The following is a 12,729-nucleotide window of genomic DNA, read 5'->3' on the forward strand; positions in this document are numbered from 1 at the left end:
AGCTCTTGTCAGTGTTTGGAGCAGTTAAGAACATTTCCCCTCATCTCCCAGTGCATCAAATATTGGACGAATCATAGAAAGACAGATTTTGAGACAATGCTACCAAGAAGTTTTGGTTTCTTAACCCTTTCTGGGCTTAAGGAAAGGAGGTGTATGAACTGGGAGACAACAAAATAATGCTGCAGTTTAAGCTGAGTATCTAGGCATTGCATTTTATTTACTGTAAGGTATATGAATCTCCTAAGTCCATAATTGTTCTCACTGGAATTCAAGAACTATTTCATTTCCTCAGTACAAAAAGGAGAACCTTCACAGAAGTAAATAAATTATAATAGGTGGGGAGTATAAAAAAATCTATGAGGACTAAAATAATGAGAAAAAGAATATAGAAAATACAGTATTGGTATAAAAGATTTAAAGAGAGAAGCATTTTATCTATAAACTTATAAGGCTTTAAGAAATCCTTAGAGTGAACGATGTATTCAGCCCTGTAAAACAAAAGTTGTTTGGGTTATGGAAATTGGCCTACTGAGGATCAAATTGTAAGATGAAAGTATGAATACATTCCATATCCCAAACAACCTGAGTGAAGCAGTATTTGAAGGTAGGTCCTGTAAGAACCTGTAAAAGGAGACCTCCAGTTTTAATTTACTACAATTGGAGTTTGGATCTTAGGCTGCTTATGTGTTCATAAAAACTATACTAATCTGTATTGAGGACTGCCTTACAAAGGATTTTAGCAGGAACATCTTAAGTATCTCTACTAGCAACTTGGAACAAAGGAAGCAAGTTTCCTGAGAAGACCCATCCATGAACTGTCAGGAGATGATTTCTGAGATGTGATTTGTTGGCTATAGGGGTGTTATTCAAGTGCAAGGAAGTATAATGTTAAATCAACGTTATTAATTGCTATTGTACTGATTTCTTGTTTCTATCAGGGACTTTGCTAACAATTCCTTGCTTAAATACTCTGTAGAACTTATTCAAAGAATAGTTGAGAATATATAGATAATAGTTACTGAACAATTAGGTGATAAAAGAGAACAAATTATGTTCATAAGAAGAGTGGGATATTTCGGCTCTGGATGTCAAGGCTTAGACCTCAGGGCAGAGTTAGGAGAGATTTGTTATAGATGGAATAAGAGGAGTTCAATTAGAAAATAGAGGAAGGTTGAGGCCTGAGAATTCTCTCACAAACCTGGGGAGGACAAAATAGGCCAGTAGCTTCCCTGACTGGAATCTTGAATCCAATAACTAGAGATTGGCCTACATGCACCTAGGCTTTTGGCTGCCACTGCCACCTTTGGGAGAAGTCTGATAGTAAGTGCTCCCCATCAAGTTGCCATTATTGATGGGGATAATTAGATGGAGGGCAGCTTCCAAACGTATGGCCAGCTCAAACTTGTGAGCTGTATCCCTTGAACCAAGCCCTAAAGTTAGTAAGAGAAAGAGAGGGACTCTGGCTTTAACTCTTTCCTCCTTGTAGAAAAAGGTTTTGGTTGTTCAAATTCCATGCTTGGGTTTCCCAGTACATAGATTACAATCAAAGGATTGGTTCCTGATTCCAATTTGGAAGAATGATAAACTGATCCCAATCTGGGAAAGAAAAAGTATGGACTCACTATACCTGAGTGAAGGGACCAATGACTCCACCTGTCTCCTGGACAGCTGAAACCTTAGAAGACAGCTCCTGAAGATGACATTCAAGAGGCACCAATGTCTGGTGATAAGATTGGATTGATTATAGTTGGACTGGTGGGTTTTCTGGGTTTGTAGGTATTTTAGTTTTGATCTGTACTGTTTGCTACAAATTATGCAACCACCCTGGCAGATATAGACAGATGAAGACTTGCTTTTGGTTTCTTTTCCCTATTGAGAGAAGAATTCAAAACAGAATTGGACTATACTGAGCAGAACTTATGAATAAAATGCATTAACTACACTACCCACAGTCTCAAACAGAGTAACTGTTATGTTTGTGCAATAGGAAGACCCTCCCCTTTCCCCTTGGGAATGGACAAATTTGAAACTGAGTTTAAGTGCATGGTGTTCCTCTATTAGAGTAATACACCCTGAGAGAATTGCAGTAGTGCCTTGTCTACACTCTCTCCTCCTTTGAAAGGCAGGGATCAAAAGACTATCTGGCTCCTACTTCCTCCTGAACTAGGAAGCCTGTCCACCTATCTCTCAAGGGGTGGGGCAAATGGGAGTCTTAGTTGTGAGGTGCTTCAAAGCTGGAACATAACAAATGATCACATTGGCAATTTCTCTAACCAGAGAATCCCCCAAGTGGATCTCTAGTGGTACTGTGGAAGAAACACTATACAACAAACCCTACCCACCTTGTGGACGGGTGCTGGCTTAGTTTGCTGTGCCCTTCCCCCTGATATAGGAGAGGCCAGATAACCCTCTGAGAACAAGTGGAGGGCACTGAGGGCCCAGAGGGCCGTTAGAAATCCAGGAGTTTCCTTTGATAAAGAGATCTATTTGGAACTCAGGCCCTTCAAGGTCTGACAGCTCTTTCCAAAGAAATAAAAGGAACTCCAGGACTGATAAGCCCTGGAGAGACTGGTTTGAGTCCTGGTTCTCTGGAGGATGATGGAATAAAATCATCTTGTTCTTAAGAGGAACCCTAGCAATCCTTTTGTTTATCCCTGCTTTGTCTTGCTTTATTGCAGTGATACAAAAAACTGTTGAAAGAATGCTTATAGTAGTTGGCAAATCTATTTGTAACAAACCCCAAAAGATACTAATCTCGAGGAAGATGAAGAGCTCTGAGGATGAGGAGGGAGGAAGCTTCACTGAATGGTATGATCACAACACCATCTAGTAAGACAAAAAGAGGGGGAATTGTGAGGAGTGGGCCATGTGTTGCCCTCAGATTATGTTTTTTAAAAGACCCTGGCCAAGCAATGTGCTAGTTTCAAACATGCTGACAGGAGTATCATCCCCAGAAACTCCTAACCAGGAACCCCCCTGCATCTGCATAGTTGTGCCCCTGAGCATGTACCAGCAGGCTACAGTTGTATAAATTTGTGGTTATGCCATTTGCTAACTGAGCCAAGCTTCTATGTTAAAGCTATAGGTGTTAAAGTTGTGGTGGTCCCATTTTTGATTGGGTAAAACGTTAGCCAATAAGTTTTGACTCCCCAGTTTCTGGGGGACAGACGGGGAACAGAGGTGGAGAAGGGTGGAGCTTGTGGTTAAAGCCAATAAAAGGCTAGGTTAAACCAGATGAGGGTGCATTTGCCTTATGATTAGAGGCAGTGGCATCTTTGATGAAAGAGAAATAAACCAATTCTGCCTTTTCTGCTCATAACTTCTGACTCCGAATTTTCATTGTGAGGAGGGGATCTCTATGAGGGGTGGTTTCCACCCCTGTACCACACAGAAGTGTCATTCACTTTCTTCGTGTGGCATATCCTAGACTGAAGACTTAGTCTTGGTGCCTCTGTTACTTTTATGTATTTTATAAATAATATGATATATCTCATAATACAATACATAATTATAATAAATATGTGTATTCTATAAACAACGCTTGACTGAGATTCCACTCATTGACCAGGCAAAACATCAAATATAAAATAAAGCAGTTAACTGAAATATATGAATAAAACATAGCAGGAAAAAACCTGGAACAAAATTCTTTAACCATTCATGAAGAAACTGAAAACAATTCTCTCCCACTCTCCACTTCTCATACTTCCAAGCCAATTGGGTGTCTGACAATGAAACCTTTGAGTGTGTTGGGAGTCGGGGAGCTTGGGGAGGTAAGGGATGTGGGGGAACCACTTATTCAGAGGACCCTGCCGAAAAAGTCTATAGGGTTTGCAAAGTGCTTTATATATCTCATTTGATCCTCACTACCACCTTGGGAGGAATGTGCTGTTGTTATTCTTGTTTAACAGATTAAAAAATTGAGGCAGACAGTCGCACAGGTAGTAGCTAGAACAACTTCCTGGTCAGCCCTGTAAAATGAAGGGATTGGACTAGATGGCCTTTAAGTCCTTTACAGCTCTCAGTCCATGGTCCTAAGCGTAATTCGTGTCTATCTACATTTGCTTTGTTATATTTAATTACTAGTTGCATTCCCTAGGAGAGTATATAAGATCCTTGAGGACATAGGTGGTTTCTTTCTTTTTTCTCCCTCCTTTTCTTTTTATCTTTGAATCTCGAGCCTAGCATGGGGCCGAGCCATGCGCATCGAAGATGCCTAATAAATATTTATTGATTGGAGTGGAATCGAACCTCTAAAGTTCCCTTCTAAAGCACGCGCCTAACAAATCAACATCTAGCATTTAGAAGTAATATGTGAAGCACCTCCGGCCATCAGATAGCGCTACCAATGCCACACCCCTTTATACCGCTTCCCCACTTTTCCCCCCACCCCGCCCCGACCCTGCCGCGCCATCGATCGACGCAATCTCAGATCGACCAGAGAACGACGACACTCCTTCCAGCTTTTTATGCGCCTGCGTCTAGCGTCCCTCTGAGTGAAGGCGGGCGCTTTGACCAGGAATCCTTCTTGTTTGTGTTGCTCCCCGCGACCCGGTAATCTCGCGTGATTAACCTTCTCTCTGCGCCTGCGCAGAACATTCTGAAGCCGAAGGTCGTGCTGGGAAGAAGGGTCGCCTTTAGGTTCGGAGGCCGCTACGCCATTACAGTGTTCGCCCGTTCGCCTCGGCTAATTGCCGAATCGCTCGCCCCTTCGCCAAGATGCCTCGGATTATGATCAAAGGGGGTGTGTGGAGGAATACGGAGGTGAGTGCCGTCTTCCTGTCACTCTTTCTGGCCCCCTGCGGTGGTTTGTGCGCATGCGCTGTCTCCTGTTAGCAGCGATGGGGGCGGGGAGGGGGTGGTGAGAATCTTAGAATGGGTAGAGTTGGAGGGGACCCTTGGGATTACCCTGGCCAACTCCTTTTGTAGGGCTCCCCACGAACTTTTCCTCTTCCTCTTCCTCTTGCCTTTAGTAATTTGGGGCCACCTTGCCTTTCCAGGCTTATCATTACTTCCACGCCCTCTGTGATTCAGCCAAGGCTGGACACCTGGTCAGCTTTTCATCGAGAACGTCCTGCTTCCATTCTCCCACTCTCGCTACCTTTGCTCCGGGCATGCTCTTCCTACCTACCTTATAATATTGAGTTTTCCCTTTCTCTTTTAAAGCCCAATTTAGGTGACACTTCCTTCAGTATGCCTTTTACAGAATCATAGTTTCTCAGAATCGGAAAGATTCCCAGTCATTCTGGCCCTATGCATGACCTGAAAAAAGAATTCTCACTGCAACATAGGTTATAGATTTTAGAGCTGGAAGAGACTCCAGAGGTCATGAAATTCTACCCATCATTTTACAGTTGAGGAAACTGCTAAGTGCTTTTACCGAAGATCAAACTAGGGAGTTTTTCTTTAAGTCAAACCTAAATTTGACTTCTGCCAACTTAATAATAGCAAAAGTCTATAGGGTTTGCAAAGTGCTTTATATATCTCATTTGATCCTCACTACTACCTTGGGAGGAAGGTGCTGTTGTTATTCTTGTTTAACAGATTAAAAAATTGAGGCAGACAGTCGCACAGGTAGTAAGTGTCTGAGGCAGGATTTGAACTTGGGTCTTTCTGACTTCAAATCCAGCATTCTAGCCTCTTGTCCTTGTGCTCAGTGTACTAGATTCTATTTTCTGAACAAATCTAATCCTTCCAAATGATGGCCCTTTTTCATAAAGATGATAAAGATTTAATAATATTTAATCCTAGAGTAAATAAGGGAGCCACTCAAGTAGGGGAGTGACATAGTCAGACCTACACTTCTAGATTGATCAAACTGGATGTCCCCTAAGTATCTCAAACTCAACATATTCAAAACATTATCTTTTCCTTCCCCAAACTATACATCCTCTCTTCTCAGACTCCTCCTTATTACTATCAGAGGATCCACCAGTCACCCAAGCTGGCAACTTCACTGTCATTCTGGGACTCCTCATTCTCACTCAGTCTACAGAGCCAATTCATCACAAAATTTTATTGCTTCTACCTTCTCATCTCTTATAAAGAATCCTTTCTTTCCATTCAAAAAAAAAATTACAAAACCTACACTCTCATCATCTCTAAACCAATACCTACTAAACTGCTGAAGTAATTTTTCTAAGGGTATTGTAACCTTGTCACATCCATGTTCAAGAAGTTCCAGCAGCTCCCTATTACTACCAGGATCAAATATAAACTTCTGTATGGCATTTAAATGTTTATTGTGTAAATTTTATATCACATGTATCATTATTAGCACAGTAACATATACATAACTTAAGATATTTACCTAGTAGGGGTGCATATTTAAATATTTTTGATAGTTAAGGTTGTACTGTCAACACTGTTTGGAGATATGCTATTGCCTTATATCTACCCATGATGTTCTAGGCCTAGGCCCACTGTAGGGTATTAGGCTAGGGTAATAATAATAACAGGTGAACTTTATGTCATGTTTTACATATATTTGTGTATCCATGAAGGTGGGTACTATATTAGTTATCCCCATTTTACTGATGAAGAGAATGAAGTGTAAAGAAGTCAGATTTCTTGTTGATATTAACACCTGAGTGAACATCAGTGTTACAGTGGAAAGGGCTTGATGGAGAGTCAGAAGAGTAAGTTCCACATCTGCCAGGTTTTAGTCATGTAATCTTGGGAATCACATCACTTCAGTAAAATGAAACCATTAATCACATGATTTTTTAAAGTCTCTTCCACCTCTCCAATTCCCCTTCCTTTTTTGGGGATGTTTTCTGATCTTTCTTGGAAAGATTATTGAAACCTTATCAGAACTAAGTTAAGTTGATTCTTTTCTAGTGACACTTTCTTGTTCACTTCCTTAGGATGAAATTCTCAAAGCAGCGGTGATGAAATATGGGAAGAACCAATGGTCTCGAATTGCTTCACTGTTGCATAGGAAATCAGCAAAGCAGTGCAAAGCCAGATGGTATGTGCAAGTCACCAAGGAGAACCTGGGAAAAATTTAATGTGGAATTAATGGCAGTTATTTGAATTTAATTAGGGGGAGAACAGGAATTAGGGTGTTGTAAAGATCTGAGAGTCAGGAAAATGGGAGTCTAGTTCTGGTTCTCTTCATTAACTCTTTGACTTTGGATAAGTTACTTCACACCTTTGGGTCTCAATTTTCCTGACAAATTGGAATAAGGATACATGCCCTCTGGCACAGAACTGGCAAGATAGGATGACTGTATCAGGACTTTGGAAATTATACAACATAAAGGGGAGTCATAGGGAGCTTAGGAATAGATTCTGAGTTAGAAGCTTATGCTTGAGAGTGAAAAAATTTGCTCTCTATTCCAACTGTCTCCCTGAAAAAGTGTGTGTAGAAAGAACAGTGGACTTTGAGTTAGGTCCAGCTGCATTGAAACTTGCCCTATTGTTCTGTGACCATGAGCATTTAAGTCCCCAAACCTCTGTGAGGTTTTCTCATCCATAAAATAGAGATGATATTTGTTATATCTATCAATATCAAATAATCAATATCAATTAAGATAATATCAATAAGAATATCAAATAAAATAATATGTGTATATGTAGTGCCTTGCATGCCTTGAAGGGCAACATAAATATCAATGATTATCATTGTCATCATTCTTAGAGTTAGAGAGGTAATATGATGTCATGGCTGAAGTAGATGTGGTTTCATTCATTGTATTTGTATCCCCAGCACCTAATATAGTGCTTGATATGTAGTAGATGCTTAATAAAGCTAATATTCTAAGTTATTTTAAATGTATGACGCTTTAAGGTTTGCAGAATGTTTCACATATGTTTCTTGTGACCCTCACAACCCTGTGAAGTAGTTGATTATCTTATCCCCATTTTACAGAAGAGGATATTAAGGATAAGAGATGTTAAATGGTTTGTCTTGGGTCATCTTGGTAAGTGTCTAAGGCAGTGATGGCAAACCTTTTAGAGATGGAATGCCAGTCCACCCCCACCCTACCCTCCAGACCAAGCCCGCACCTCTAGATATCATGTGCTATGCCCCTCCCCACTACTGAGTGCCAGGTATGCCCCCTACTTTTACTCCACACAGGGAAGGGAGGAAGCACTCCCCATTGGGCTGCTGGGCAGAGGGGCAGGCAAGTGAAAAAATGTATTAGGCATAGTGGGGGATAGAGAGGGGAGCAGCTCTGCCCGAGTCCCTCTGTCTTTCTAGTAAATAAATTGGGTTGGGGGGTACAGGGAGGGAGGGTGGCTGGATGTCCACAGAGAGCACTCTGTGTGCTATCTTTGCCCCTGTGCCATAGGTTTGCCATCACTGGTCTAAGGTAGGATTTGATCTCAGGTCTTAATAAACACTTGATTGATTGATGTGAATCTTGCCTCTGACACTTGGAAGTTATTTAATTATGTGCAAATCAGTTAGTCTTTCCAGTCCTCAGGCAACTTTCTAAGAGTAAATAGGATGTTTTAAAGGAAGTTCACATAGGTCCTTGATACAGTTAATGTTCTATCATGGTTATACTACCAGATCACCTTGCAAAAATTGGTTTAACTTACACTATTATAGAAGTGTCTCTTTAGGAAATAGAAAAAACAAACCAACCGCCTCCCTCCAATTTCCAAACTGTGGAGTTACTTTTATTTAATGTTGTATATGTTTAAATCCATAAAAATGCATTTTAAACAGAAATATCTCCTACTCTCATCCTAAGTACATCTGGGAGTTTGGAAATGGGGAAACCTGACACTAAATGGGTAGAGTGGCTTCAACAGTGATAATGGTAAAGTGGAGGGAAACTATCAGGTTTTACAGCAGATAAGGATCAGGGGCACTACCATAACCCCCCCCCCCCCAAAAAAAAAAGGAAGGTAGCTTTGAAGGAGAGGGAACAAGATAATCTGTAGTGTGCTTTTAGGACAGGAAACCCAATATAAGGGGTCCATGAAGGGTACAAAAGAATCAATCCAAGTTACTAGTTATGGGGTAACACTGTTTTTTTTTTGTGACAGGTATGAATGGCTGGATCCAAGCATTAAAAAAACAGAATGGTCCAGGGAGGAGGAAGAGAAGCTTTTGCACTTGGCCAAATTGATGCCAACCCAGTGGAGAACCATTGCCCCAATCATTGGACGGACGGCTGCACAATGCTTGGAACACTATGAATTTCTTCTGTGAGTGAGTTTTTGAAAAGAACATTCAAATCATATACAATTAATGTTGAAGTAAGCTTTGGATTATTTCTTTTGATTTGAAACAATTAAAAACTGTATAAAAATAAAGGAGCTAGTTAAAAGAAAATTCCTAAATGGTTAAAATAAATATCAGTAGCCTTATAGTGTTTAGGTTTAAACCTGTTGTCTATGAATATGAATTGATCAGGAATATGAATTGTCTCAAATTTTAATTAGATTGAAGAAAAATTAAATGGAAAAAATAGCACATAAAGTATGTTTTCCATTAGTCCTTAAACTAGTTCTTTGAAGTTCTTTATTATTTGCTTTATTAGTTGAAATCTGACTTGATTTCTGTAGTAACATATATGTGCAAATTTCTAACTTTCCTTACGGGCATCTCAAACTGTAATGAGTTTTATAGGACCAGATTTTCAAAGCTATGGGTACTCTTAACATGGCAGTATTTTTTTTTTTAAAAACCCTTACCTTCCGTCTTGGAGTCAATACTGTGTATTGGCTCCAAGGCAGAAGAGTGGTAAGGGCTAGGCAATGGGGGTCAAGTGACTTGCCCAGGGTCACACAACTGGGAAGTGTTTGAGGCCAGATTTGAACCTAGGACCTCCCATCTCTAGAGCTGGCTCTCAATCCACTGAGCTACTCAGCTGCCCCCATGGCAGTATTTTTTAAGCATATAAACAAAAATCAATTTCTCTTCAAAACTTCTTGGGGATAGTAGGATTCTATTCATTTTTAAAAATGTATATATTCTACTTTAATTCTTATTTTAGGAATCAGTTAACTCTGAATGGACACCTTGGAATCACAAAGGTGTAGGCTCTGATAAGGGTAGAGAAGGAAGTTGGAAACAACAAAAATAATTAATTTTGAGGCTGAACTTTAGACTATAACAATGTTCTATCATACAATCTATAATTTCAAACCTTTTTTTCCTACCACTTTTCCAAAATGTAACTGGCTACGTTAAGTAATCTCTTCATGATTTGTCTATATGTGGAATTGGGCCAAATTGCCTTTTAAACTATTTAAAGTTGCTGACAATGTGTCCTTGATCCTCTTGAAAGAAGGATACTATGACTACAAAAGGATTTTTACTTTAAAAACTAATGGCCACACAAGTCACTTAATCCCCATTGTCTAGCCCTTACCACTCTTCTGCCTTAGAACCAATATACAGTATTGATTCTAAGACAGAAGGTAAAGGTTTTAGAGAAAAAAACACCCCAAAAAACTAATGGCCACAGAGAAAGAAAATGTTAGATTAATCTCACTCAGTATTAATGCAAAATTTTTTTTGTTAATTGAAATGCAACTTGATTTCTATAGTAGCATATATATTTAAAACTCTAATTTCTTTCAAGGACAAGGATAAAATCTTTGTAAGGGGACTAAAGAAACATATCCAGAAAGTAATTCATTAAGAACCAGTTAGATTTATGCTAATGATGCAAGAATGGTTCAACATTAGGAAGATAATTAGCATAATTCATTGCCTAAAGAATAAAGATAACAAAAACTATGGTTTTTTTTTCCCAGTAGATGTAGAAAAAGCCTTTTACAAAATACAGCATTTTATCTTAAATACCCTAAAAGATATAGATAGTGTGTGGAGAATTTTTTTTACTATGGAAAAAAAATCTGTGTATTTTTAGTATTTCTAATGTAGTAGAAAGGAAAAAGGAATATAGGTTATGTAGACTTTAGCAAAGATTTGGTAAAATATATTATTTTTATAGAGAAGGTGTAAAGATACCGATTAGATGATCATTTAATTAAATCTAAGATTCAGAACTAGCTGAATGGCTGAAAAGAATAATTGTTAATGCTACGTTAACAACATGGCAGCAGGCATAAAGTGTTCCTGGCATATGTTTTTACTCTGGCCTGTTCAACATTTTTATCAGTTATTTGAAAAAGGGATAGATGTGTGATGATCAGATTTGTAGATGACACAGAGCTGTTGGGAATAGCTCACACTGGGTGACAATCAGAATTCAAAAGGATCTTGACAGACTAGAGTATTAGGTTGAATCTAATTAAGATAAAATTCATTAGGGACAAATGTAGTCTTCAATTCGGGTACACAAATATGAGCTCCACAAGTCCAAGGTGGTAAAAGCATGGCTAAACAGCACTTCTGAAAAAGAACTAGATATTTTAGAAGACTGAACACTTGACATGAGTCATCAGAGTGATGTGGCAGCCAGAAAAGATTACATGATCTTGGGCTTCATAAAGAAAGACATAGCTTCCAAGAAATAGAGGTGATAGTTCCACTGTACTCTGCCTTTGTTAGACTTTATCTGGAGTATTATGTCTAGTTCCAGCTGCCTAGAGAAGAGAAGACTCAGGGGACATGATTGCCAAAGGGCCATTACAGAGAGGAAGGCTAGGTTTGTTCTATTTGGCCACAGAGGACAGAATTTGGAGCAAAGGTAGAAAATGTGAAGAGGGCAATTTTAGGTTTGATGTCAACTAAAAGTTCCTGGCACTTAGAGCTGTCCCAAAATAGAAAGGGCTGTCTTAAGAGGTGGTGGTTCCCCTACCTTGGGTGTCATTTATGTCGTAGATTGGGCTAAGTGGTTATTGACATCCTTTCCTTACGTTCTATGATTTCATTTTTCTTGAAACTAGGTTTCCTTGTACCGATTGGAGTAAAGCAAGTATACTCACTTTCTCCACTAATTATAATTATATATACATAATTATAATTCAACATAATTCTAGAAATGTTAGCTGTACAATAAGAGAACAAAATCAGAGGTATAATAGCATTGGCAAAGAAGAGCCAAACTGTTGCTCTTTGTAGATGACATCACGGTTTTGTAGAATACCTTAGAGAATTAGTAAAGAAACTGATTGAGATAATAGCATCAGTCAGGTATCAGGATAAAAAATAAACCCCTAAATTCAGTATCATTTCTGTATAGTACAGTAGGACCCTGAAGGGGACATGTTCCAAGACCTATCATACCACAAATAGAAGCAATTACCTGCTGACTCCATATATATGCACTCTCTCCCCATGATTTTGTCCTTTTCAGTATTCAGGGCCACCCCCCCCCCCCAAAAAAAAAAGCCCTAAGAAAAGTGAAAGTAAAGTGAAAGCAAAAGAGACCTGTGCTGGGATGCATAAAGGGGGCCCTACCACATTAACAGAAACCAAGAATAAATGATATTAAAACTAATAATAGCTAAGAGTTAACCTCTACTGCTTTAAAGATTTTCAGAGTGCTTAACATACATTTGTTCAAAATTACTACAAACAACAGTGTGGAGTGGTGGAAAGTGAGCTAGACACGGAATGCAGGAAGAGTTCAAGTCCAGCCTCATATAACCTATCCATGCTTGTCTATGTGATTCTTGTTCATGTCCTTCCAAAAATCCACCACAGGAGTTCTATTCAACATTTTGGGGACTTTGCTTATTTTGCCCTGATATTGCAAAGATACTAGTGAAACACTCTTGCTTTCCACCTCTAATTTCTTACTCTTACCATGTTACCAGTTTATTTTCACTTTCTGTCATATGATTCCTTGAAGT

At 39.2% G+C, this 12,729-nt stretch overlaps 1 protein-coding gene across 1 annotated transcript in view; it reads left to right on the forward strand.

Annotated features, from left to right (window-relative positions):
• The first annotated feature begins 4,626 nt into the window (after positions 1-4,626).
• The window catches only part of CDC5L (cell division cycle 5 like), a 57,439-nt gene continuing 49,336 nt past the window's right edge, over positions 4,627-12,729 (forward strand). The window contains exons 1-3 of the mRNA XM_001363168.5: positions 4,627-4,764; positions 6,867-6,970; positions 9,004-9,165. Of these exons, the coding sequence (XP_001363205.1) occupies positions 4,720-4,764; positions 6,867-6,970; positions 9,004-9,165 (311 nt within the window). The 5' untranslated portion in view covers positions 4,627-4,719. The remainder of the gene's footprint in view (positions 4,765-6,866; positions 6,971-9,003; positions 9,166-12,729) is intronic.

Source organism: Monodelphis domestica, chromosome 2, assembly GCF_027887165.1.
Source record: "Monodelphis domestica isolate mMonDom1 chromosome 2, mMonDom1.pri, whole genome shotgun sequence".
In the NCBI taxonomy this organism is placed as follows: Eukaryota; Metazoa; Chordata; class Mammalia; order Didelphimorphia; family Didelphidae; genus Monodelphis; species Monodelphis domestica.